The sequence below is a fragment of the Grammomys surdaster genome, unplaced genomic scaffold (assembly GCF_004785775.1).
Source record: "Grammomys surdaster isolate TR1022 unplaced genomic scaffold, NIH_TR_1.0 137, whole genome shotgun sequence".
Taxonomy (NCBI): Eukaryota; Metazoa; Chordata; class Mammalia; order Rodentia; family Muridae; genus Grammomys; species Grammomys surdaster.
In genome coordinates, this window is record NW_021604595.1 from 497,818 (window position 1) to 525,514 (window position 27,697).

Below are 27,697 nucleotides of genomic sequence, written 5' to 3' on the forward strand. Positions count from 1 at the left end.
GTGCACAGATCTGTAAATCTTGGAAACCTTCCTCGGAGGACAAATGAAACCCTGGAGACGGGGCAGGGAGGGTGCACACTGGAGATGGGGCAGGGAGGGTGCACACTGGAGATGGGGCAGGGAGGGTGCACACTGGAAACGGGACAGGGAGGGTGCACACTGGCCCACCTTTGATCAGACAGACACTACGCCTAGCCTAGTGCATTCACAAACAGCAAACGGCTACTGTTCATCACTTGAAGAAGCAAAGCTTTCTTGTTAATTACAACAATGTACTGAGGAAGAGAAGTAGATGAGAGTAGAGAGACCCACTGATCTCGTACAATTTCATGCATGGTTATGCATGTAGCAATTTATAAAAGAGTAATATTCTAGAAAAAAAAAAAAACCTTCTGACTAGGCTGGGCATTGACCTTACCTCAATGATATACTTCTCCAATGACCTGATATCCTCGAGAGCTTCTGGGTCTTGGTGGATGACCACAATTTCCTTCAAAGGATACTAGAGGGAAGGGAAGGGACATGAACTAAGGGTCAATTCCACCACAAGGCAAAGTGTTGAGTGCTATCTCTCTAGCTAAAGACTACCTGAAGATTTAGCTAAACTAGTGCCAAGTCACTCATACCTTACCACAGAAAAGCACAAAGAACTATGCCACTGCTGGAAAGTCTAGTTAAAATCTCCTAAGACACGGGTCTGGCTCAATTGGAAATCTGAATACAATTTCACACCTTTATTGGAATGGTTTTCCGGTCTCGTATCACTCTCCCAAGCTCGATCACGGACTGCATCCTAGACACGGCGTTCTCAGTTTTCTTGTCAATCAGCTCCTCTCTGATTGATAAACACAGGAATATGGAAGAGCATTACTTTTACAGGGTGAAAACCTGACACAGTTACACTTACGTGAGGGAGGAGCGTGAGGCTGGGTCTCTAGTGATAACTGAGAATGGATGTCACCCACAGGGCCACACACGGTGCTCCCAGGGTTACCGGAAGGTTTCGCTCACACCTCACCAACTACAACTCCTAAGGAGGATGCTACATCCCTCCACCACTGCAGGCCCCTGCAGCCGGAGGAGGAGCTGCATCAGCCTGGGTGAAGTGAGGGGTTCAGGAGGTAGGGAAGGGAAATGAGTCCTCTCCCCATCTGCTCCCGCAGAGCCCGGGACCCTACATGTACTTCCCTTGCCCATGGCCTGGGTGACACTTCTGTATTTGACTCCTACCGAACTCGAGGCAGCATGAGGTAGTGGATGCTGAGTGTGTCCTTGTCCCGGATAGAAGCAGGGTCAATCAGCAGTTTTAGATTCTGGTACATCAGTTCAGTAAGAAAGGGTGTGTAAGGGGCCTGTGGCAGAATGGAGGAGAGGGTATCATTCAGGTGTACCCATCATCAGCTGATCTCGCTTCAAGTGAGAAATGAAAACTAGTCACTTTAGAGAACAGTATAGCAATACATGGGCATAGGCTGGTTATTAGACGTCTGTTTTCAAAGAAAAATGACATCTTACGTATGAGGTACAATTGTAGGGCTACATCGCAGGACTCAAAATGTCTTCCTATCAGTTAAGTCAATATGCACAGAGATTAAAGCCTAGAAATCCTATCTGCAAAACAGAAAAACCCCACTTGCATCTCGGGATTCAGGTGCAGGAAGTCAGATATGGACACCACCACGATCTTGTCTAAGGGGAAATTCCCCTGTGACTGCTACAGGCTCACAGAAGGCTTTTTGAATAATGTAGAACATGATACTGGGGCACCAGAATAGGACACAGAAAAGCAGCAGACTTTTTAACTAATAGAAAAAATCCATGTGGAACAATCACACATTTTTCTATCAGTGCTGTTAGGATCTGCTTGATCATTTGAGTATGAGTTTAGGAATCTCTTCATTACTCACATTTACTGAGTTCTTCACATTATCAAGATTGATATCTTATCTCCCTAAGGGTAGATTCTGTCTAAATGCTGAATAGCACACCTTGTGTATCTCAGTTGGTGCTTAGAATAAGCACTAGTATACCTCAGTAAGTACTTAGAACGAGGCACATAAGCTATTCCGAGAGGGGCTAGCGATAGACGCTGCTTTTCAGGGAACAGATGGAGGGAGGAGCTGTAGCCCAGGGCTACTGTATGCAGCTCTGTTTTGGAGGGGTTGAGCATCTCACCATTAGTCTACACAGAGAAAGCAGGACACTGAACAGTGTCTCCAGAGCCATAACGCAGTCTTCCATCCCACTCTCACCCTAGAGAATAAAAGAGAGACAAATATTAAGCTGCCGGTAGTAAGTATGTCATCAAAACAGACGCTTATAAAAGGGGCAGCAAACAGGGACCGTGTACTACCCAGATGGAAAGGGGCGGAGTGAGGAGAAATGACCACAACCATCAGTCCTGCGGCCACAAAGGGCAGTGAGAGAGGCCAGCATGGGACAGCGGTCTGCTGTACCCCGACCATCTCTACTGGAGACCAGGTGAAAGGGAGCCAAGGATGGGCCAGGCTTGATGGTGCAGGGGGTGCATGGGTTCCAGTAGAACAAGAAGAGTTAGGTAAGATTCTGCTATTTAAAAAAAAAAAAGTGTATATATTGTGCTTTTAAAATGAATTTACTGGTTCTTGGCAGGGAAAAACTTTCTGCAGTGAGGAATTTGCCACTGTCTTATCTCACTATACACTCTGTACATGCCAATGCCTCTGGAGACCACTGTCCATGCCAAGCTCATGCTAAAACCCCAACAGCTAGGAAGAACTCTGACCACAGCAAACACCCGATCACTGCCACTTTGGGTGGAGACGGAAACAAAAGGTGTGTCACTGTGTATCTCCTTCCTCCGAACTGAAACACCCTCACCAGAGACAAGGCTGAAAAGTATGGAAGTAAAGCAAACCCCTAACTCTTAGGAAGTCCCTTCCCATGGTTTTATGAGCAGATCAATGGCTGTGGGGTCATTTGGCCCAGCCAAGCGGCCCCCATGTGTGTAGGAGCTTAGGGATGCTGCCTTCGTAAGTAGCCACGATTCCAGGGTGGGCTTTCTGTAGATGATGCAGTGTGGTTATCTATACTCTTATCACTCCTTACCCAGGCTCCTGGAAGGAACCCTGTTGGGAGCGACCTTGCTTATACATTAATGGCCTAAGTCAGCAGTACATGCCTACTGATACAAAGTCTTGGTCTCTGTGGGAAAGCACTAACCCTAGAACAGATAGCTATAGATCTTGTAGACAGGTAGCCCTGGTGGGAAAGTACCAGCCTGGATAGGAACAAATGAACCATAGATCTTATGGACAGGTAGCTTCGGTGGGGAAGTACTAACTTAGATAAGAATAAATGACCAATAGATCTTATGGACAGGTACATAGTGACCTGTTCTGCCCTGCTTCTTCTGTGAACTTTTCACCTAGCCAATATCCTGTTCTGGAAGACATCTGTACTCCCCCTGAGATCACCTGCGCTCCCCAGAAACAAAGAAGACCCTGTGTCATCCCCCCCCACATCCTGCTTCTATGTATATTAATCCCCATGTGAAAAAATTAAAATTACAGTCTAATCAGATTTCCAGACAGGCTGTTGTTCTTTATGTACTCCTGTCCCCCAGTTCTCTCTTCCAGGTCCTCCGGATCCTAGTTCAATGTCCCATGGGACTGGGGAAGAACCCCAATAACCTGACTGGTTCATACAGCTAGACTTGGACGGGGGCAATTACTTGGCTGTCATCGGTTAGCACATTATCTAGGGTGAGGACATTTGTTCATGCCTTTAGGGAAAAGTCACACACAGTAGTTTCTTTTAAGGAGTATAGCCACACTTGACAGTATTTGTGGAATTCTGAGGTCTGCTCAGTTTAGCACTGCACCAGCCTGGACACTTCACCCCTGCTAACTTGTCCACAGCACACTATGGAAATATGCAGAATGCCTTAGATCTCCTAAGTCCCATTCTGCCACACTGCACTACGGCTAATGTACTGTAAGCAGAAGACATCTTCAAAACAGCATTGGCAGGGCAATGCTGTTTCCCTCTGGACCTTTCTCATCTCATATTCATTCTCATTCTCTCTCCCTCTCCCTCCCCTGCCCCCCACTCTCTGTTTTTTTTGAGACACAGTTTCTCTGTGTAGCCCTGGCTTTCCTGGAATTTGGGCCTCAAACTGAGAGATCACCTGTCTCTCTGCCTCTGGGTGCTGTAAAGCCATCACAGCTGACATTTCTTCCTAACCCTAACCTTTGACCCTGAACTTTAAGACTTTTCACAATTCCTACCAGTTCTTACCTTTAATCTTCTCCTGTTCATTCGGACATACCAGTTGGTCAGAATATCTACAAACTTGACCAGGCGAGGTACCACAGTGTAGAGCCTGTAAGCTAAAAGCAAGAAATTAGTCAGGCAGCCCAAGTAAGGCCTTCATTCAAGGGTACTCCACTCCCTAAAGGAACAATGAGAATCAGAATCAACCAATCAGATGGCTCATATATCCCGAATACATGACATGGCAATCAAAGTGTTTAGTGGCACCCAAAAATGACAATGAGCTACAAGCAAACCCACAAAGGTGAAAAAAACTGAACCCCTATTCAACATAACTACCTTATACGGAGTGCACAAAAATGTGGGATAGACCCCAGCTCCACACCACTGCGCCGCCTCCTACCTCAACTAGAAAGTAGGAGAAAGCAAGCCTTAGATGCTTCATTTGCCCAGAAGAAGATACCTGGCAAAGCCTGAGGAGATATTCTCATGGTGTAAATAAATACACAGAGTGCTGACACCACTCTTTCTACTGGGCGACACAGGCTCAGCATCTTCCGATGCACAGCACAGCCCCCACTGAAAAGGATCCACCCAGACTGCTGACAGCCCCACTGTTGCACTGGGAGAAGATGCTGAGGGCAGAGCTGCTCTTACTGCAGTTCATAGAAAACGGAACTCAGGCCACAGCCATTAGCTGGTCAAACACTTCTACATAGGTGGTCTCAGCAACTGGGGCTTTTTCTGTTGAACAGGAAAAGCCAGTCCACATCATGTCTAGAGCTCCCCACACTTCCCTTTCAGGGAAGCCTGAAATTTCCGTGTTCGGGTTTTCACCTCCTACAGAGTAAGTGACCCTCACATTTACAGAGACGACAAAGCTCTGGGGCAGCAGCTCTTCCTGAGAGAGCCACAAGAACTGGCGGCCCCCATGCCACCCTGTAGACACATTTTCTCATCATCTTGCTGATGGCGATTCTGTGGGTATGCAGGTGAACAAAGCCGGGACTTACCTGGGCCAGGAGTTATCCTCTCTGTGTGTGACGAGTCTCCCACCATGACCCTCATACAGACACTGAGCTATCTAGTTCCTAGGCAGACTGGGTTCTGTCCTAGGTATATGATATCTAGACTCAGCTTCATGGGAAGTCATGGCAGCTAGTGCTGGAAGATGGCAGGGTTCTCAGACAGTCCTCTGCACAAGAATGGGTGTGTACTTCCCCGGGCAAACATTATCCAGAGCCCTGAAACAAACTCCTTTCTACAACTAATGAAACCACCACACTGTACTTCTGGGTTAACTCTCAAAACCTCCTCTATGTTAATAAGAGAAAACCATTTAAAATACCAAAAGAACAACTATAAAGAGAATGACCAGTCCTCATCCCTGGGACGACAGCATAGGAAGACTCACCTGCCATTTCTGTCTCAAAGAACCCAATGAGGGACTGCATGAAGGACAGAATCCACCGGTCGGTGATGTTAGGGCTTTCTCGGACCGTGTGCTCATTGTACAGGAACTCCACTCCTTCTTCCTACAGACAGACACCCAGTGAGATGTTCACATGCACAAAGCCTGAACTAATACTGGAGAAAAATAACTTTAATGTTGTATAGTAAGTGTGCGTGTGTGTCAGGAGAGGGCACCGAGTCCTTGGAGCTCGAGTTATAGGCAGATGTGAGCCATGTGATATGGGTGCTGGCTGGGAACCCACTCTTGCCTGCTAAGTCATCTCTTCAGGCCTACCAAAAGCTCTCCATCAGTAAAACAAAAGGAAAATAATGAAAGACAAAACGATCCTAGATCCCAGTAGCAAGCCAGCAACATTAAGGATGAGCACTACCAAATCTCAATGAATCATGATTTAAAGTAGAAAGAAGAGCCCTTAGGGTTGGATTACTGTAAACCTATGGAAGGAGGCAGTAAAACCTTCTAGAACTGAGCGATCCTTCACAAACTGAAACAAGCACAGGGAAACTGCTCCCAGGCTAAGCTGTATGATTTACCTGGAATCCTTTATGTCTCCTTTTGCTTTTCAAGAGCTCTGCATGATCCTGAAGGCATCTCACCTGCTCCTGTCTGCAAACTGAACTTCCTGCCAGCAGCGGCACACTGGCAGAGCAACAGTAAGGACCACCCGCCTGGGTTTGAGCACCTCATGGTGGGCAATGGTGAGGACCACCCGCCTGGGTTTGAGCACCTCATAGTGTGTGCAGCCCTGCTCTGTACAGATGGGCTTCTCTGTGGTCAGGCTTGAGTTCCACACCAACAGAGGTCTGCTGAGCATGCGAGCTTCCGCAATGCTATCCCCACATGGCCCCACATACAGAAAAGCTGGCATAACTACAAAAAGAGGAATGTTGAAACCCAGAGAAAGATGCCCGCCTTCTAAATTTCCAGGGAACCGTGTACCCGGAAGTCCTATGTGAACACTACTTCTGTCTTGTTCTCAGCAGAAGGAAGAGCTAAGTTGAATCCAGAAGCAGGAGAAGAAAGTGAATGGGCCACTGTCCCGCTTGCTAGCTTACAGGCTGCTCCAGGGTCACTGAGCCGTAAGTTTGCAGTTGTTTACTGATAGGAGCTGCAGTAAAAAGCTAAGCACAACAGGCTCCACCATAGACACGCAGGCAATATGCTAACTCCTGCTAGTGATGAAGATGCTGGGCACTGGAAGTAGTCAGTCTGGGGTTGGAAGCGGTGGCTGCAGACCAAGAGCCTCGCAGGAGAGATGGGAAGACCAATCGAAGGCACGGGTTCACATATATCCCAGCTACAATTCTTAATCCTAGCAACTCAGTCAGAGCTGTTGACCTCTCTATTCTCAGCCCAATGCTTCCTCATACAAGTCTTCCCTGACCACACTCAAACCTACAGCACAACCCCAGGGTCCGTCCCTGCTCTGTCAGATAAAAACTCTTGTCAGTAGCTTACTCTTATATTGTCTGTAATTCCATACCCTGCCAGTTCCTTGAATAGAGAAGAATTACATTCAACGTGAAATCTCCGACACAAAGAACTGGCTGACCAAACTATTATATGCCCCTTTACACAGAGGAGGCCATTCCTACAGAGAACCGGACACCCTCTGCATCATCATGTAAGGCTTCCTCACGGCTCTGGGTTACCCAACAACAGCAGATGGCACAAGAAAGCCTCCAGGTCCCACACAGGCCCACCTCATGGCTCAGCACACACGACCAATGCTGTCCATACCTTGTGGAGCCTAAAGACGTTCTGGATGAAGAAGCGGTAAGCGTTGTACCACGGGAGCAGCACATCCTTGAGGACATCGCGCACACCTTCCTCCTTGAAGCGCAGGTTTTCTGCTCTTACCACAGGAGAATTGATCAGGTACAACCTGATAGAAGCAGAAAAGTTACACAGACAGTAAACCAAGTATTACTACTTTGATGAAGCAAACATTCCAGTTCCTCTTTAGATCATGTAAGTCTTTCTCCTTTGACTAAAGATGAAGAAGGCCAGGTCAAACTCTGCTTTCCTCTGCAGAGGAACAGAGCTTATACACTGGCACCCCCACCACAGGTGTACACAGGTTCATGAGGAGATCTGCTACACTCTGAAGGAGCACCCTCACTGTGGAGAATGGCCCAGCCCAAACAAACAGATGAATGGGTGGAGGGTCAGCCTTTGTTTCCGGGCCACAGGGAATTGTGTGAAGGTGCACAGCATGGGCCTAGGTGTGGGTTTTACCTATGACATGGAGATACTGAACAAACTCTCTAGGCCTTTGCAACCTAAACAGGATCTAAAACCTCCTGTATTAGTTTATTTGTTCTGGGGAGAGAGAGAGAGAGAGAGAGAGAGGGAGAGAAAGGGAGAGAAAGGGAGAGAGAGAGAGAGAGAGAGAGAGAGAGAGAGAGAGAGAGACACACCTAATACCAACAAGATGAGGAACCTAGAAAGGAGCTGAGGTAGAGACAATATGCAAATATGCACCCATCCAGGAGGTCATGGATGGCTTGTGGCATCTGGGACAGTTTCTAGTCCTCTAAGACTTCTAGATTTGAAAAACACCAACTATAAAAGCCAAACTCCCCATACAGAGACCCAACAGTTAAAGCATAATTACACAGCACTCGGAGGATGATTACATGAGATACACCCGAGCAAAGGGCTGCTTCATACCTGAGGGCGTCGGCCCCATACTTATTGATGATGGAAACTGGATCTGGGTAGTTCTTTTTCCGCTTGCTCATTTTTTGGCCATCACTTGTAAAACAAAAAGTAGATTAACAATTAAGTGAGTAAATACAGTTGATCTTATATACAGAGGTACACTGCAGGCAAACACACAAACACAAATGGAAGGGGGACAAGTACGTGCTGGTGAAAGTCACGATGGCGGGGTGATTTGTTTTTATTTGTTAGGCCTTTTATATTCAAGTTATTTTTGTGACTGTGTATTCACATGTGCTTGATGTCTGTGTGTGTATGGGTCATAGCACTCAAGCAGAGATCAGACAGTTTCGTGGGGTCTGTTCTCTCCTTCCATCTTTATGTGGCTTCCAGGGATCCAAGTTAGTCAAGTTGCTGAGCTTGCACAGAAAGTGCTGACACCCACTAAATCACCTAATAAAGTCTTTTAATACCATGGTACCGCTACATCTTTAAGGGAGTTCCAAGGTTGGCGGGAGCAGTTTCTGCTGTGACTCCCCTCAGTGAGACTGTGACTGACCATGGAGTACCTGAGAGGTGTAAGATGAAATGAAATCTTCCCTCAAGCAGTTTTCAGTCATGGCGATATATCACAGCAAGAGACACACACACAGTAGTTTGGCATCCCAGTACACAACAGTAAAAACTGTTACTTGTGCAAATCAGAAGCTGGTACCAACTAAACAGTGACAATTTTGCCAAAAACATGCTCTTCTGTGGCTGAGCAGGAAGAAGATTGCCACAGCAGACAGGTCCCAGGAACACATGGAATATTATTATTTTTACTGACTGAATAGGGTTAACGCAGCAAAGAAATTCTGACACTAATACAACTAAGAAATAATTCTCCATAGGAGACAAAAACACTGGGAGGAGTCTAGTGTGGTCCTGTGTCTCTGCTCCTGGAAGTCACAGGGTCTCTGAAATCCAGAGTTTCCTCATATATTACAAAGAGGACATTAAAAATCTGAGTCAGGAGTGAAACACAATGAGACATGACCGCCAATGGATCTTACGAGATGCTCGGCTAAGTCAACTTTAACTGTTGCTAGTGACGTCACTGGAAGCACTGTGTTACTACTAACACTGTCTGGTGTGTGCCTTGCTCTGTCTGCAGGAGGCCTGGCCCACAATGGAGTCTTCCTACTTAAGACACATGGAGCCATGCAGAGATGGACAGGGCAAGTGTATCAAAAACAGGAGTGTAGAGTGCACAGATGTCCGTACCCTCTCCTGTACTTCAAGGTCTCAGTAGTCAGATAAACGCTAGGGAAACCAAGAAGGTTTAAGGACACAGAATGACGTGTGTCTACTAGGGAAGAATGCGTACACCGCTTTCCCACCCAGGCTGCGAGTAGATGAATTACAAGCTTGGTGATCTGGGCAGTGTGTGGTAGGGCCAGACCACACCTGAATTCCCCAGACTATTATGTTTATCCCAGACTCTTCACAAAGAAGAGAACCTACCCTCAGGGGAGATGTCACGAGTACTTTGTAGCCTGGTGACCTCTAGGCTGTCTGTAAGACCCAGACAATAACTACCAGATCCTAGGCCCTTAAGCTATAAAACCACTCTTCCAGGTAGAGGTCACACGTACTTCCTGGTAAAGCCCACGTGTACTTTGCAAACCGGTTTACAAGCAGCCAGCTTTAAGCACTAGAGGTGGCTGTCACCAGAAAACTTTCTTCCAAAATTGTACTTTAAATGTCTAAAACAAACTGCCCGCTGTCAGATTCTAGATGTTTGCAACACACCAGTGGTGTGTTGAGCCAGGCTCCCTTCTTGCCTCACATGGACTGTCCCTCTGCATTGGCAGAGGACTCCGCACAGGGGCACAGGCAGAACATGGAACCACAGGGCACACCTCAGCACTTGGGAGGCTAAGACGGGAGGAAGTAAACCTGCCAAGACAGCTCTGCCCAGGAAAATAAAACAAAGCTATACTAAAGGGAGTGTAAGAAGTCTGCAACAGGTATACAGGGCTGGAAAACAGGGGTGGTTCTCTGAGTTCAAGACTAGCTTAGTCCACAAGATTAAGTTCTAAGGCAGCTGGGGCTGCATGGTGAGACCCTATCTCAACAGCAAACACCAGCTTGAGATTAGAAGGCAAGGGGCCTTGGAGATCAAGGTTGGCAGTGCTAAGTCCCTCTCTTTACAGAGAAAATGTGGTGAGGGCCAGTCAGAACATGGTTGTTTTGAAGAAATTTCAGGGACAGAATAAAGAGTGCAGGAGCGTATAAGTCATCGCTACAGAGAGGGGTGGGTGTACCTGCCTTGCCAAGATGAGGCCGTTCACAATCACATTCTTGAAAGGTGGTTGTCCAAAGAGGGCAGTGGCTAGCACAAGCAGAGTATAAAACCTAAGGGGGGTTGGGGGGGACAAAAACAAGCCAGAATAATTCATTAAAGGTAGAAAAGTAATCTAAGCACAGGAAAATGTACATTTATTCACTAGACTGAACCTTTAGCTTTGATTCATTACACGTCTTTCATATTTTTTTCTCACGGGGTATGTGGAGGTCAGAGGACAACATGTGAGCACTGAGTCTTTCCTTCCACCATGCGGGTCCTTAAGTTCCAACTCAGGTTATCCGACTTGGTGGTAACTGCATCTACTCACTGGGCTACCTGGCCAAGCCTGTATTATACATCTTGATAATCATGTAATCATGTAATCATGCAGAAGCATCATGCCCATGACAGATCACTCAAAGTTAAGAGTCTGTTTGGCAAAACAAAATTTTCTTAAAACAAAAGCTTGCATCGAGGAACTGTAGGCAACATTCTAAGGCATGCCCAGGACTACCAGAGCCACTAGCTGAGAGGTGTCATGTTTCCTGTGAGATCCTGTGGGATCCTGAGAGACAGACTACGTGATAACAAAAGACAAAAAGCACTCAGAACCAGGAAACAACTTCCACTCTGCAGGGTCAGACGCTCACAGCCTGTCACTGTGAAGGAGATACTCTTACATCATGGACTCGCTTCCTATACCAGAGAGGAGATGTTCTTGTGCCATCTTGACTTGCTCCTGCAGTACTTCAAGAACATCAAGGAATGCAAACTGAAAAAGACCAGAGCCTAGACCAAATACACTGATACAAATATCTATCCAAACATCCCTTTCTGTTCCACAGGAGACCTGGTGTCCTGCAGGCAGCTCAGGCAACAAGAGGGACTAGGAAGCAGATAAGACAAGTGACCGATAGGGGAGTTTACCAAAGGCCAGACTTCACTTCCCCTGGAGAAACACGCTTAGGTATTAGTGAGTAAGTTGGCCCTCCTTAGAACACGGGAATTTGTGGGGCTGGAGAGGTAACATGGATAGTTAACACACCCAGCTACTTCAGAGATCAGAATTCAATTCCCAGCACCCACATCACATGGCTCACAGCAGCCTGTAATTCTAATTCCAGAAAGTCAGATAGTCATCTGGCCTTGGCACTAAACTTAAGTGCAAAAAACCAGGAGTGTGTATACACATATACATGCATTTAAAAAAAAACATTAAACAGCCGGGCGGTGGTGGCGCACGCTTTTAATCCCAGCACTTGGGAGGCAGAGGCAGGCGGATTTCTGAGTTGGAGAGTTCGAGGCCAGCCTGGTTTACAGAGTGAGTTCCAGGACAGCCAGGGCTACACAGAGAAACCCTGTCTTGAAAAAACAAAACAAAACAAAACAAAAAAAATAAACAACAACAAAACCCTGAGAAATGTGTTCCTGGAGGACCATCTAACAGATTCAAATGGACAGAGCAGAGGACCACAGCGGCAGTTCTCTAAGTGCAGCCCTGCGGCACCGTCAGCCACGAATGCACTAAGTGAGTGTCGGGCCACAAAGCCTGCGCATGAGAAGATGAGAGACCTTTGCCCAGTGAGCATGACAGTGTGGCTTCAAACAGAGCACTGGCTACGTGAAACTAATACCAAGACCTCTCCACACACCTGGGTTGTTCTCAGAATGTGAACACATAAAAGCTAGACTTGAAACTCATGTTTGGTAAAGCAAAACAAACAGAAACACCCAAAGAAAGACGGGGCACACATCCGTGAGTAACATACCATCCTCTGGTTTGATCGATGCCTTCGGCAATGAAGTCGGCAGGAAAGGCATCCTCAAACTCGCGCTTGCTCTCGAACGGATAATGAACCTGGGCATAGGGCATACTTCCACTCTCGAACCAGCAGTCAAACACCTCAGAGACGCGACGCAACGGTCCTTTCCCGCATCGGGATGGGATGGTCAGGTGGTCGATGCTGACAAACAGAAAAGTTGCCGCCTCTATTCACTGTGAAGAACTTAACAGTCTAAGTGCCAATCGGACAGCATTACATTTATGTGTCACGCTGCAGTCCTTTGGTGGATGAGAGGCTACATGTACAGTGGTGGTCCTATAAGGTTATAAGGGAGCTGAAGTTTTTCTTTTGACTAGTGACATCATATGGGGGTAATGTGACATAATGCTTTACTTATTTATATGTTCCTGATGACGGGATGCAAACAAATCTGTGCAGCAAGAAGAAAGGCACAGCACATGAGAATACGCATGGCTCACAGGGGTTAGCGGTGACGATAAGTAACTACGCAGTCAGTGTATGTATTGACCATACCTTTTTTTTCTAGTTCTGAGGTAGAGCCTCATAAATCAGGCTGGCCTTAACTTGCTATGTAGCTGTGAATGGCTCTGAACTCTTTGCTCCTGGCACTGCCTCCTGAGTGTTGATTTCAGCACTCATGCCTGGCTTTTACTTTACGTGCGGGGTGTATACTTATTCTTACTGTAAAACTGTTAGCCATGCTCTGCTACCAACACCCGTTTACATTCTCATCTAAGTATCCTGACGGTAAGAACAGGCCAGAGTGATGAACCTATCTATACTATCAGGGTTTGTGAAAGCTCACTCCAGAGTATTTGTTCAGTGAATGGACTTCTCTAACGATGCACTTCTCTGAGCACACACTAGTGGAAAAGTACATATGCAAAAACAAAACAAAATAAACTGTGACCTGGAGGGGTGGCAGGTGGATCTCTGTTCAGCATGGCCTATGAAGTGACTTCTATGACAGCAAGACCTACTATACTGTGAAACTTTGTCTAAAAAATAGAACAGTTGCCCCCAAAGGCTGAGACCACCAGGGGCCCTCAATCTGAAAAGCGATGTATCAAAGAAAGTTATGTGACATTTGAAGTAAGCAGGGAGGGTGGATCACACAGACCAACATGACTCATCAGCCAAGTAGCTAGCTGACCAGTGCTTTCCGGGTACAGATCTGTGACTCCCAGGATGACAGCATGGCAGTGAGTGAGGTGTTGGGGAACTGACCTCTCTCTGTGGAGATCTGAGACTTTTGTTCCTGACAATTCTTCAAGCTCTGCCACTGATCCAACACACACTACCTGTAAAAACGAAGACAACAGGAACTCCTCAGAGCCAAGGAGACTGTGCTGAGGTCATTTAGGCAGCCTGCTGTTTGGCTGTAGAAACCTGATTATCTTTACAAGCGGGTTAACGGAGCACTCTGAGCTGCAGGGCAGTGGGTGCCGACAGGGCTCATCTCTCGGGCAAGACCTCCGGCTCCAAAGAAGCCAGTCCTGACTGTGTTCCCTCTGCAGGTCTGCAGCACAGGCCCTAAACCCACAGCCATCACCTCAACAGACATTTCTGAGGATTTATCACAATCAATCTCTGCCTAGAATAAATAAAATGTCCTAGACTATGACCCAGTGGCACCTTACTTTCTTCCTTGTGCCTGGATCTTGCTATTTCATCTCCCATCTTTCCAATCAAAGGCTAGAACTAAGTTATTGTGCTGACGGTGTAATAAGAAGAAAAGCAGCCTAATTCACAAGGAGTTGGGACCATGCTCAGGTAAAGAGCTGGGGTGGAGATAGGTGGACCAGAGAACGAGGAGCACCTGACGGAGAGGGGTCAGGTCAGCAGGAGAGGCTTCCTGCTTTCACAAAGGGCAAGGCTTCTGCTTCTTGGGCACCCAGGGCCTTTCTCTGCTCCTTCCCTTTGGTCCTGAAAAGGTTTCTACTCAGTAACTCACTGTTGCCTCTCACGTTCTCGGAATCCACTAAACCCTGGGCATTGTTGCTCATCACTGTTGGCATACTCTCCACTCAGGGCAAAAGGAAGGCTCTACCATGAAATTCTGACTGCCTGCTCAAGCGGCACGTCTAGACTCACATAAACCAAACACGGTTTCAGAAGTTAGGGTATGCAACGCTTCAGATGCGTTTTCTTCACCAGTTTCTGCTCTGAGTACACACAAGGTCAGTTTAACTTTCTTTCTTTCTTCCTTCCTTCCTTTTTCTTTTTAGATAGAGTCCCAGTATTTCCCTCTGGCTGGCCTCGAACTTTCTGTGGAGGTCAGGTTGGCTACAAACTGGCAGTTTCACCTGCCTCTGCCTCCCGAGTGTTGAGATAAAAGGTGTGCAGCACCACACCAGGAGTCAGCTCAGCTTGAAGTTAGTTCTGTAACTTAATGTCATGGCAAGGGATTGGGGAAAAAAAAAAAAAATCAAAGCAACATCCACCCACCATCGAATGTGTTGATTTTATTGAAAAGAAAAAAAAAATTACTATTTTTTCCATTTTACAGAATAAAAATTTAAATCTGCACTTAAAAAGTAAACCCCTACACAGACTGTCTCACATGATCATTCTAGAAAAAAAATTAAGACAGTAAGAGTCCACACTTTTTAACACCAAATCACACAACATGACATCTTTGTCTTCAGCGACAGTCAACAGGAGGCCATAAAGCCTAGTCTCACCTCCTCCAAGTCTTCACTGACCCACAGTGGGATGGGGGTGCCCCAGTATCTGTTTCTGGAAATTGCCCAGTCACGTGCCTCCTTCAGCCAATTTCCAAACCGTTTTTCTCGGACAAACTCTGGGACCCTGTCACAGAGAGATGACATCGACAGTCATGCAGGAGCACTAGACTAGGTGAAGACTATAAAGCAGGATAACACAGCCTTGTGTGACACTTTGTGGAAACATTATGCTAGGCTCACATCTAGCACATCCTTTGAAAAGATGGCACGAACGTGTTTGGGAAGCTTCTTTTTTTGTCTATTTGATTATTCATGAGGTAGGCTGGCACTTGCAGCGAAGAACAGCTGCAGAGGACAACGGTTTCTGTGCTTGACCTTTGCTGTAAAGCCAAGGGCAGAACATATCCACACACCAGGGACTCAAACAGCCAAAATGGTTATAAATAAACAGCTTTGGCAGACACACACTAGTCTTCGTCATAGCGAAGGTAACAGTCTCAGTATAGCAAGATTGTTTGTTTGTTCACTTGTTTTTGAAACAGGGTCTCACTGTGTAGCCTTGGGTGTCCTGGAACTTACTAGGTAGGGTAGGCTGGCCTCGAACTCAGAGGTCTGCCTGCCTCTGCTTCCTGAGTGCTGGGATTAAAAGCGTACATACCATGTCTAAGACATTTTTCCCAAAGTCAATTCATCCTGTAAGTCATATATAAGTAACACTTGCTTATCTCTAGTGGGCTTTACAAAGGAAAATGAGTTCTTACATCTTCTATCATAAGCAGATATTACTTTAGCTGTAAACGACTGTGTTTTCCTACTGATAAAGACAATTACAAATTGTAATAAACAATTAGAGACGGTTAGTACTTGAGCTGTACTTACTTAGTACCCGTGAAGAACAGTAGGAAGGAAATGCTCACCAGTAACACAGGTCATTGTTCTTCAGTAGCTGCTCCACCATGTGCTCCACCCGCACAAACCAGCTGGGCACTGACTTGTAAATGAGGGGCGTGTCCGACCTGGGACCAGAACACAGATTCCACTGATCAGACAGAGGCGAGCAGTTAATAAGGGCAAGACTGACTTTAATTTCTAATCAGTATCACTTCACCTATTCAGCCTTCTGCTGACAGTTACTTTTATTTTACAAGTGTCCAGGGTCAAGCAGTGGTGGCACACGCCTTTAATCCCAGATCGTGGGAGGCAGAGGCAGGTGGATTTCTGAGTTCAAGGCCAGCCTGCTCTACAGAGTAAGTTCCAGGACAGCCAGGGCTACACAGAGAAACAGTGTCTCGAACTCCCCCCAACCTCCAAAGTGTCCAGACCAGCAGATACCTCAGAAGATAATGGTACTTGCTGTCAGGCATGATGACCAGGGTTCCATCCCAGAAATCAACAGGGTGGAAAGAGAGAACTGACTTCTATGCTTTGTTCAGACCCCCACAGACACACCAGGGCATGCAAGCACACGCACAGGCATACTTACACACAAAGACAATCAATGAAAAACTAACACAGATGTCAGAGTCTCCTGTCTCCTTTCAAATGAACCCGAGGAAGATAAAGGAAAAAAGATGAACAAAACTAGGGCCTGGAGAGACGACTCAGGCGATGAAGACTGCCTGCTGCTCTTGCAGAGCACCCAAAATTGACCCTCTCAGCACACACACACACACACACATGATTTTTATTTAATGGTTCTTCTGAAGCCGAGTGATCATGATGCATGTCTTTAATCCCAGTACTCAGGAGGCAGAAGCAGATGGATCACTGAGTTTAAGGCTAGCCTGGTCTACAGAAGAGTTCCAGGCCACCCAGGGCTACACAGAAAAAAAAAAAATCTGTCTCCAAAAACCAACCAACCAACCAACCAACCAGCCAACCAGCCAACCAACCAACCAACCACCAACCTAGAAAGAAAGCAAAAACAAAAAAGAGAAAAGAAAAAGAAAATGGTTCTTCTGATGATAGACCCCTGGAGGCACAGAGAAAATGTGCGGCAAATTTCAGGACACGGAACAGTACATTCCATTTGAATATTTACAGGATGCTCTAACAGCCATATGGTGCGGCTGAGAAGCCCCTACCACAGCACTCAGCACCCTCACCTCCAGCAGAAAGGGTAGCTGTGAGTGAAGGTGCTCGCCACAAGCAGTCGGCCCTGCTCCTTCAACATCCTGATGATATTTTTGTCCGCATCCTGTTGAAAAATTAAAATGTCAGTCACTAAAACACATTGGCATACTTAATAACAATATAAATATATTACCAAAATCTGGTATTTTAAAATGGATAAAAGGCACAAATAATTGGTGTCTTTTGAAAGTATCTGTTCTGGGGCTAGAAGGAAAGAAGCTTGCCCAGAATGCACGAGCCCTTTGGGTTCACCCTCAACACAACATTAAACACGAAACCCAGAAAACTACTCTGCTGTTTTACCTACTTAGGCAATTTGAACAAACACCTGTAACTTTTCAGGCATTGAAGTTTTCACACACAAGTGATTACCTGAGCCTCAGAAGGTCGAGGCAGGACAGACTGGTGCAAACTCTCAGAATGTGGCTAATAGCTGTCTTTGCTTGTTTTCAGTGCTTAAATTTTAAAATGTCTACAGTAATTCTAAGTGTGATGATAGGCCACACCCTTCCATGCACACAAAGCACCAACCTTCACATACTGCCCCACAAAATGTGTCACTTCCTCTGTGAAGCAGCCAGAAGCATCCACAGGACAAACAGGGGTGGAGTCTTTCTGAATAACGTTGAAGTCCATACAGACGCGATGATCGTCCTGAGACAGACAAGAACGTGGGTTGGGGGATAAAAGTGTCTAAGTGCATGTGTGAGGAAAAAGGAAAGCTTGAGTTTATATAGATTTGTAAGATAATTTTTCAATACTATCTTGTATACATCTAAGTAACCTTCTACTTCTAAATGTGGTGACTTACGGACACCTCTATTATCTAGGCCTCACAGCTGAACCTCGGTTACATTGTCTAGCTCAGTCATCCCGGTCATTAGATACCACACATGAACATTTTAAAACTAAACCACAGCCGGGCAGTGGTGGCGCACGCCTTTAATCCCAGCACTTGGGAGGCAGAGGCAGGCGGATTTCTGAGTTCGAGGCCAGCCTGGTCTACAGAGTGAGTTCCAGGACAGCCAGGGCTACACAGAGAAACCCTGTCTCCAAAAACAAAACAAAACAAAATAAATAAATGAATAAATAAATAAATAAAAATAAATAAATAAAAATAAACCACAGCCGGGTGCAGTGGCGCTCATCTTTGATTCCATATTTGGGAAGCAGAGGCAGATGGACCTGAGCTCAAGGGAGCCTGGTCTACACAGTGAGTTCCAGGCCAGTCAGGAATAAAGACTATAGTGAGACATGTCTCAAAAACCCAAAGCTAAGCCAAACAAAGCCACCAAAACAACAAAAATTAAAAGCAAAAGTCCTCCTTAAGTTAAATTTTATACACGCATATCTGTATAATGAAAGTCAAAGGGGGTGGAAGGCACAAAGCTTGGTGGGCATACAGCGCTGTGTCCTATCAAGAGCTGCAAGGATGACGGTACTGATCTCATGTTAAGCACTCCCCGTTACTAGGGAAACAGGCTTCCGGTGGCAGAGCTCTCCTAGGTTACACCACCACGCTTCGAAGCGGATCCAAATGTTACTGGTTGATGCTGCTCGTGAGGGATGCTGAGCTCTGAACTACATTGGCTCATTTGACCTTGCTATTAGAACTGACAACAGCTCAGGGTTCGACCTGCACCCAGGAATCAGCAGGAAGGATGTGGACTGCAGGTACCGGTTTTCTGTGCCGTCTTTGGGGGCAATGAGTCAGAAACAAAGCCTGATTCCATTGATCTTGGCAAGACGGAGCGGCTTAATGAGACCCGTGCCTCCGCACCCCAGGAGCAGTGGCCTCTGATAGTTACTTCCCACACATACTTCTGCAAGAGTATGCTACTCACAGCGCCAAAGTACGGGGCCTGGTGAACGACGCCCGTGCCTTCTTCATCCTTCACATAGTGGTCAACGAGCACGGCGAAGGCACCGTTCTCCCTGTACTGGAAGAGAAAGGTTGCAGAGTGTTAGATGAAACATGGGGAGAAAGACCTGAAATTAACTGTTGAACATGTAAATAGAAAAGACAAAATAATTCCAATTAGGAAGACAGACGCAGAGAAGTAGATATGGGAATCCCTGGCACAAGCTTGGCTAGACAGACTATCTCAACAGGCAAGCTGCATGTTCAGCAAAAGGCCCTGTCTCGGTAATTAAAGAGGAGCAGTCAAAGGAGAGCTGACATCAACCTCTGGTCTCCACATGTGTGCACATCTGTACCCACTTACACCCACATGTATATAACACACACACACATGCATCCCGCTGAAGGAGAGAGAGAGGGAGGGAGAGAGAGACCTGAAAGTGAACTGAACTCAGTATACAGTGACAAAGGGGTCAAGAGCCTTTACAACAGGGGATGAGCTTACTGGGGAAGGAGAATGCCAGTGTGGAGATGCGGTCAGCGAGCTGGTCAGTGGTAAAATTCTAATTCATTTACAGAGAGCAACGTTCTAATACTGAAGCAGAGTCTCGGATGCAGACATACTCCCAGGAACATTAGTAAGGAGGTCATGTGAGTCCCACTCATCACCTCGCTACGATTATCAAAGAAATGGAAGGAGAGAGCCACAGCGAACCGGCCCCAAACTGACCTTAATAAAGTAGTCAAACAACGGCTTGTATCTCTTGCCTTTGAGAGAGGAACCAGGAAACCTTGAAAAGGAAGATAAATCCGTAAATCAAAGCAACAAAGCCAGGGAGATGGTTCAGTTAGTAGAATGCTTCCTGCTCAGGCATGGGCATTGAGTCTGGATCCCGGAAACACACGGAATGATGGTGCGTGCCTGGAACCCCAGAGCCGGAGAGGAAACATGGGGATCCAGGGGACTTGCAGGCTTGACCTTAAACTGGTAAGCCCAAGTTCCATGAGAAAGCCTGTCTCTGGACTACCAAGGAGAGTGACGGGGGAAGACACGTGATGTTTACCCATGGCACACATGTGCACACCCACCCACACATAATGTACATACAAAATTAAAAAAAGAAAAAATCAAAGTAATGAAACTGTGGCCATCCTCTGAGGCTCACAGCTATTGTCACAAAAGCAGAACCGATGACAAGCCGCTGTCCTCCTAAGACACACACACACACACACACACACACACACACACACACAAAATGAGCACTACATCCACTTTATGAGCACTCACCTCTCAAGGATCTCATAGTCGCTCTCTTGTTTATAGAGGGCCGATAATCTGGCTTCCATTAAAATGAACAATTTTTCCCTGGCAACGTCTAAGAGAAGGAAGAAAAAGAGGACATTGGTGGCATCCAGACTGGTTGACTATGAAGACATGCACCAAGCATATTTATTGCACCAAGAAGCTTGTGTCACCTGTATCTACTGTGTGCCCTGTACTCATAGAGACACTGCAAAGCTGGGCGGCGCTGCTACCCAGACGTGCTGAGACATCAAAGGCAGCAGGGTATGTGGCCATTATTGAGAACATTCATGTCTGTTTGGGAAAATTAACCTTTATTTTCTCTTTCTACAGGTAATGTATGTGAATGTTTTTTAAAAAATTCTAAAATTTCCGGGCGGTGGTGGCGTACGCCTTTAATCCCACCACTTGGGAGGAAGAGGCAGGCGGATTTCTGAGTTCGAGGCCAGCCTGGTCTACAGAGTGAGTTCCAGGACAGCCAGGGCTACACAGAGAAACCCTGTCTCAAAAAACCAAAAAAAAAAAAAAAAAAAAAAAAAAAATCTGGGAGTGGATCTTTGAGTTCCATGCCAGCCTGGTCTACATAGTGTACACTGAGTTCCAGGCTAACAGACACTCAACAGTGAGACTATGTCTCAAAATGAACAAGCACCTTCCTCCCAAATCTTAGCATTAATGACTCAGGTGGCTCACAAGGTCACAGCTCCTTATGCTCTCCTTCCCTCAGAAGCTGAACTCACTGATGTGTCATAATCCAGATGACTCGGTACACAGTAATGAGTGTATGAGTGTGTGTGTATGTGTGTGTGGGCATGAGAGAGACATGCACTAGTTCTCTTCATCTTCTAACAAGCATAAGTGGATTCTCTAGGGACACTTCCAGCATGGGCACTTACAACACTGTGACCATGACCCTGTGCAGTAGAACATACAGATGCTCTGCCCCTGACTTTTTCACATGGCACCACTGGCTTTTTAAATCAAGATACCACAAACAGCTTCTAACAAACTAATTGAAGAACAGTTAAGTTGCTTTTAAAATATTACTATAACACTGTAAGAAAATATATGTATCTGTGTACCCTCGGTAAAATATTTCTGGAGGATATCATCCCTGAAAGCCTAGAGCAGATACAGATGCATCAAAACTTTGATATTGACAAACTGCCCCCAAAAAAGCAAAAGGAAACTTAAACTTCCACTATAAAGTGTCATATACTATATAACCTACTAGAGCATGTCACCCATTTCCATGGATATTTTAAGGACCTTTGTAATTCATTCAAAAACTGCCTTCACTGGTGCAGAAGTCATAGAAACACTGCTATACGCCAAGTCCTCATTTTATATAAAACATGACCAGAGCAAGACGAAGTGTGTAATTACATGAGTGGTCTGCGTGTGTGCATGCATGCATGCGTACTCAAGAGTTATATTTGCAACATATGTCCAAAACCTCCAAATGTGCCATTGACTCATGGGTTACATAGAAAAAGTCCCAATGGCATCAGACCTCCCTTAGGGAAGCAGCTACAGACTCCAGAGTCCGGCACCTATATATATGGACAACGGCTCTTCCTAACAGGCTTCTCCAAGGTTCAGGAAGAAACCAAATAAAGCCGCCCACACACATTTTTTTTTTTTCCATATTAGACTTTTTATTTTTTCTCAAATCGTAATTCATTCACACAGGGGTTATAAACACAGAAAGGCAGGATGTGGGGAAGGGAATGACACTGGAGTGTGGGTGTTCAGAGGGAATACAGATATCTTTCAGAACCAGGTATCGGCTAGGTGAAGGTTCAGGGGACAATTCACTATGACTCTGCCTATGACTCACTTGTCCTTATCTAAGTTGGTATTGTCTGCCCAGGCTATCTATTTACAAGGTCTATGACTACTAAGACTTGTAAATTTCCACAAAAGCTGCCTGTTTACAATAGCTTATAGTCCTCTGTTTCAATGTTTTTCCATTGAGACCCAAGACTTGGTGTTAGTATACATGTATGATAGGCCTATTGCTGATTTTAGGCCTATGGCTGATTTTAGGCCTTCAGTGGGTAAGCAGGACTGTCCCTGACATCTCCTCCCTTCTCTAAGTATAGAAGGGCTGGCCCACACACATTTTAAGGCTGGATAACGCTCTCTGCGCACCAGACGGCAGCTCCCATGCCTGGGCCACTGCTGACAGGGTCACACAGCACAGGACTAACAGGGTGTGAGCGAGCGCCTGTTTCCACTGCTCCCAGCCAGACAAGGGTGGCTGAAAACTCTATTCTCCTGCCTCCAACATTCAGGCACATGTGCCGCCAAACCCAGATCCTGCTTTCACCTGAGGCAAACTACTAGGTCACTTAAGCTCAACCCCGGAAGCAATGCTGCACCTCCTTCCAGAGCAGCTGTTCCACGACCCAGCCCTACCCAGCCCTGCCCCACCCAATGTGCTTTTCTCTCTTTTCCTTCCTATAATTTCTCCAAATCTGAAAGTTTAATGTGCTCAGAATGTTCCAACCATCATATTTCATATAAATCTCTAAGGAAGGACCTAATTGGAACATAAGAATTCTCTACTGTGGAGTAGGTCAATGAGGTGCAAAAATTACATTAAAACTGGAAATTATAAAAATCTCTGTCACTTTCACAGGGAAATGAGACAGCTTTTCAGGCTGCCTTTCTGTTTTATCCTTTCCTGTTATCTTCCCACCCGACTTTGTTTTGGGATAGGATCTTGCTATGTTGCTTGGTGTAGCCTCAAACTCACAATGTTCCTGCCAGTTTATTGTGTGCTGAGACTTACAGGTATGAGTCACTGTGCCTGTCTTTATAGCTTGTCTTTAGTACAAACTTTTTGTATAAAATTGTTTTGTATCTACATAAAATCGAAAGCTTTTATATCTATATAAAATTAAAAATAAATTTCTCAGTATTAAGTGTAAGTTATTATCAGCCCGATAGTTACCTTTGATCTTCACGTACTGTATTTCTGGATTGACACACAGCGCAAGGTTACTGGGGAGAGTCCAAGGAGTGGTTGTCCAGGCAACTAAGGATGTATTTTCATCTTCCTCCAAAGGGAATGTTACAAATACTGAAGGATCCTGAACATCCTGCAAGACAGTGAGGGAAAGCAGCATTTCACAAACCTGTGAAGGTCAGAATAACGGTAAACTGACCTGAAAGGGGACTAAAGTAAATTTTAGGATGAAAATGAGTTCAATCACCAGGCAGTGGTGGTGCACACCTTTCATCCCAGCTGAGGCAGGTGGATCCCTGAGTTCGAGGTCAGCCTGGTCTACAGAGAGTTCCACCACAGCCAGAAATACACAGAGAAACCCTATCTTCAAAAACAAACAAACAAAAGCAAACTAGCAAACAAACAAGCAAACAGAAACCAACAACACAAAAGAGAAATACTGACTAGAAGACTTGGGGACACGATGGGTAACTCAGCCATTAAAGGCTCATAACCAATAAGAACGGAAGTTGCACTATTACAATGATCTAATCTATGGTAAGTATGCAATGAGTTAAATAGCAAAGCTGTTTTGGATAAAAATTATTTCTGTATATTATAGTATATATTTTTACATGCTTAAGACATTTTATTAAATATGCATGAGCCAATAACAAAGGCAACTGGGAGACAAAAAGGAATCATCCCAACCATCTAACAGGGACTGATCAAACGGAGAAGGAAAACATTCTCTACCACGATGTTAAAACACTTCTGAAGTGTGATAATTTCCAAACCTGGCTTCCCAAGAGTTATCATCCCTTTAAAAATGAGGACCATATAAAGTAGCCAAAGTGAAGGGTGAGCATAGACACGTGAGACATGAGACAGTTCATGTTCTGAGATGCTCGACCTCACCCTCTAGATGACAAAGGGTAGTTGTACCAGTGACACAAGTCCTGTGCAGCAGAAAAAAAGATCGTAACACAGCTTAGCATCTCAATTAAATCTCCTTCCCAATACCTTTAACAAAGGATGCCACAGGTACCAGATAAGATATAAAGTCACCAAAGGCAGGATTCCTGAAGAACAGTAGCCAGGAAAAACTGTCAGAGACAGACAAGAGCAGGCACCCAGTATGGCCAAAGCAAAAAGAATCCATCATACAGAGTCCATGATAAACCCAGCAGGGAGAAAATACCCCCATTGTAACCTAGCACAGCCTCTATGCATCGAGTGGCTGTACCATCAGCACTCTGTAGGGACAGGCACCTGGCACCACCAGCCATGCAGGGAACAACTGGGAACAGTCACCTTAATAGTAATCGGTCAACAATCACCACGGACTACGGCAGTGCCCAGCACGTCACGCACCTTGTAATTCTGGTTGGATTCGAAGTTGGAGAGTGGAGTGCCGCACGCAGTGGAGAAGGGCATGACTTTCACGCCTCTGTACACGAGGCCTTTGTCATACAGCTGCTTGAAGACCCACCTGGCAAGGCAAGAGATGGAGCTTTATGGCTACAGAGTCAGTGTCTGCCGTTGAGATGCAGACCTCTATGCCAACGTCTAAAGCTCTCTTCTGGGGAAGAAGAGGGGAAAACTCATCATTTGGGAGCTGGTTGGTGAGACCCACTTCACGGCCAGATGTAGATGATAAGTGCCATTACTGAGACTGGGGTGGTGCTTAGCGGGGGAGAGCTTGTCTCAGCATGGGCAAGGCACGAGTTCAAGCCCCAGTGGCATGCAGATATTACACCAAAATTCTTAGAGCTGTGATAAAACAACTTTTTGCCAACATAGCATTTTGGGATTTTCTTCAGGTTTTTGGTACATTATTTAAACTATGCAACAGGCAGCTTTTATAAAAGCAATTTAAAAAGCACAACCCCCACTTACTAAAATGTTTTAATGAACACATTAAATACAAGGACACCAGAGATCAATGTCACCTCAAATTCTAGTGTTGACTACTCAATTCTCCCACATGTGTAACACACCACATAGGTGTCTGCCTTTTCTTTTGTTAAAACCTTCACTGGAATTACAATATCCCTAGGGTATTTTCTGTTTTGTGAGAATGAGTCTCTTTCTTACTAGGTAGCCTAGGCAGGTCTTGAACTCATAATCTTCCTGCATGACTACTGCTTGGATTATGTATGGGCCACTACCCATAAGTGGATTAAATGCTATCCCACAGGGCTTAGTGATAGAGTATTTGCCCAAGGTGTAAGGGCTTTGAGTAGGGTCTCCTATTTGCCAAAATGTCATTTTTATGGAACAAATCAGTAGGGGGTGGGGAGAGCATGTAAATCATTCTCCTGACATTAGAAAAAGCTAGAAGATATCACATTTGCTCCAAAAACAACAATGGACTTGTAAACAAACTTCTTCAGTCACGCATCTCTCCTCTGACCAATGAAAGAGAATGTTTATCATTCCTACAATTTAAAATAAACCTACCAGACTGACTCCATGAACTGTGGGTAGAGTGTTTTGTAGTCATTGTCAAAGTCGATCCATCGGCCGAGTCTGGTAACAGTAGACTTAAAAACATGAAAGTTAGAGTAGCATTAGGAAACAATACCATAACTATTTTTATTTTTATTGTCACTACCTATGACTATTTTGGGAAATCAAAATAATCAATCAATGGTCCAAGTAAACATTATTTCAAACAACACCTAAGTTACCAAGTTTTCTTAGTATTCATTTCTTATACATATTGTTATTTCTAAGTACAAATACTTAAGCCATTACAGTTGGAGTTCACAATGTATTTCTAGTTTGAAAGTTGTTATATAAACGAAGCTAGCCTCAAATTTAGGATAATCTTCCTTCTGTCTCCCCAGTACTGAGATTATGGGTGTGTCCCACCATGCCCAGCAGTATTAATTGATAAAAGTCATTTGCAACTATTACTTGGCAGACAGCAGAGAAATAGCTATAGCTAGGAAGAATTTACTGATAGTTGCTAAAATTAGTGACTCAAAGTATCATAAGAAAAAGCACGACAGAAATAGTATACCCATAGGATACTTATTAACTGCAAAGCAAAACCAGCACTGCACCAAGGAAAAACTAGACGGCCAGGCAGCACCTTGGTGAAACAAATAATTAATTGGTTAAACATGCATAATACCATAGATTCAACCCCTAGCAACCTTATCTCCCTGCTCCCCAAAGTGACACAGTCCTAAAAGACAAAGGAAGACTAAATGAACTTTGTACATCAAAGGAAACAGAACTTGCCACTAACGGCAGTGGCTGATCCCAAACAGACTTCAGGGTCAGGAAGATCGGTGGGTGGTACAAGGGGACAGTATTTTGTTCATGTTAATGAATTGCCTTTGTGTTTCTGAAGATGTCAGCTGCTGGAGGATAGCAGATGCAGGGCACAGGAGACTGCTTCACACCAGGTGGACAGTGACATGTTTTAGCTTATCTCAAACTGAAACATTTTTGGAAACTTGTGGAGCACGGTGGCTCCCACCTTTAATCCCAGAACTCAGGAGGCAGAGGCAGGAAGGGCTCTCTTGAGTTCCAAGCCAGCCTGGTCTGCATATTAAGTTTCAGGCCAGCCAGGACTACACAATGAGATCTTTCCCTAAGGGGGGCGGGGTGAGGGGAGAATCAGAAATGTAAAATTAGATTTTAAAAGCAGACCTACATTAAGGCAGCATTCTCGACAGCAGGACTCCCCCGCTGGATGAGGGATGAGAGTAAAGTTGGGAGAGAACTTAGCTCTAGCCTTCGTGTTAATGAAACTGGACTCTACACGCCAATACAGCAGAAGCCACTCGGGTCACGACAGGAGAGCACTAAGGGGGAACACTGGGGGGTGGGGGGACACACAGCAGCCTGCATGAAGAACCAGGAAAAACTGGGGGGTGGGGATGGGGTAGTGCTGTGTGCCTGTATCTCCAGCACACAGACTACTGAGGCCAAAGGACTTGAGTGTTAGGCCACCAAGAACACCAGGAGATAAGTACAGTGACTTATTTTGTTTTTTTGTTTTGTTTTTAATAAAAAAGACTTAATATAAGTGAGTATATTGGCGCTGGCTTCAGACACAACAGAAGAGGGCATCAGATCCCATACCCTAGAACAGATGGTTGTGAGACGCCATGTGGTTGCTGAGAATTGAACTCAGGACCTCCAGACTCAAGGACAGAGACTTTTAAAGAGGAGATGATTGTGGCAAGAGGATAGAGGTAAAACCAGACAGCAA

General features: G+C 45.4%; 1 protein-coding gene and 1 non-coding gene across 4 annotated transcripts in view; both read right to left on the bottom strand.

Annotated features, from left to right (window-relative positions):
- The window catches only part of Iars (isoleucyl-tRNA synthetase), a 54,317-nt gene that overhangs the window by 20,339 nt on the left and 6,281 nt on the right, over positions 1–27,697 (bottom strand). For all 3 annotated transcript variants that reach the window (XM_028763213.1, XM_028763214.1, XM_028763215.1), the window contains 21 exons: positions 25,930–26,012; positions 24,841–24,958; positions 23,473–23,620; positions 20,499–20,586; positions 19,941–20,001; positions 19,194–19,289; positions 17,881–18,003; positions 17,322–17,413; positions 16,134–16,232; positions 15,214–15,340; positions 13,757–13,830; positions 12,494–12,688; positions 10,706–10,792; positions 8,402–8,485; positions 7,469–7,613; positions 5,669–5,789; positions 4,279–4,370; positions 2,176–2,253; positions 1,231–1,352; positions 733–835; positions 419–502 (listed from right to left, as the gene is read on the bottom strand). In XM_028763213.1, coding sequence (XP_028619046.1) covers positions 419–502; positions 733–835; positions 1,231–1,352; positions 2,176–2,253; positions 4,279–4,370; positions 5,669–5,789; positions 7,469–7,613; positions 8,402–8,485; positions 10,706–10,792; positions 12,494–12,688; positions 13,757–13,830; positions 15,214–15,340; positions 16,134–16,232; positions 17,322–17,413; positions 17,881–18,003; positions 19,194–19,289; positions 19,941–20,001; positions 20,499–20,586; positions 23,473–23,620; positions 24,841–24,958; positions 25,930–26,012 — 2,220 coding nt within the window. The remainder of the gene's footprint in view (positions 1–418; positions 503–732; positions 836–1,230; positions 1,353–2,175; positions 2,254–4,278; positions 4,371–5,668; positions 5,790–7,468; positions 7,614–8,401; positions 8,486–10,705; positions 10,793–12,493; positions 12,689–13,756; positions 13,831–15,213; positions 15,341–16,133; positions 16,233–17,321; positions 17,414–17,880; positions 18,004–19,193; positions 19,290–19,940; positions 20,002–20,498; positions 20,587–23,472; positions 23,621–24,840; positions 24,959–25,929; positions 26,013–27,697) is intronic.
- Positions 9,076–9,202, bottom strand: LOC114617692. The gene has a single exon (XR_003710842.1). It is a non-coding gene; the product is annotated as a small nucleolar RNA SNORA24 (small nucleolar RNA).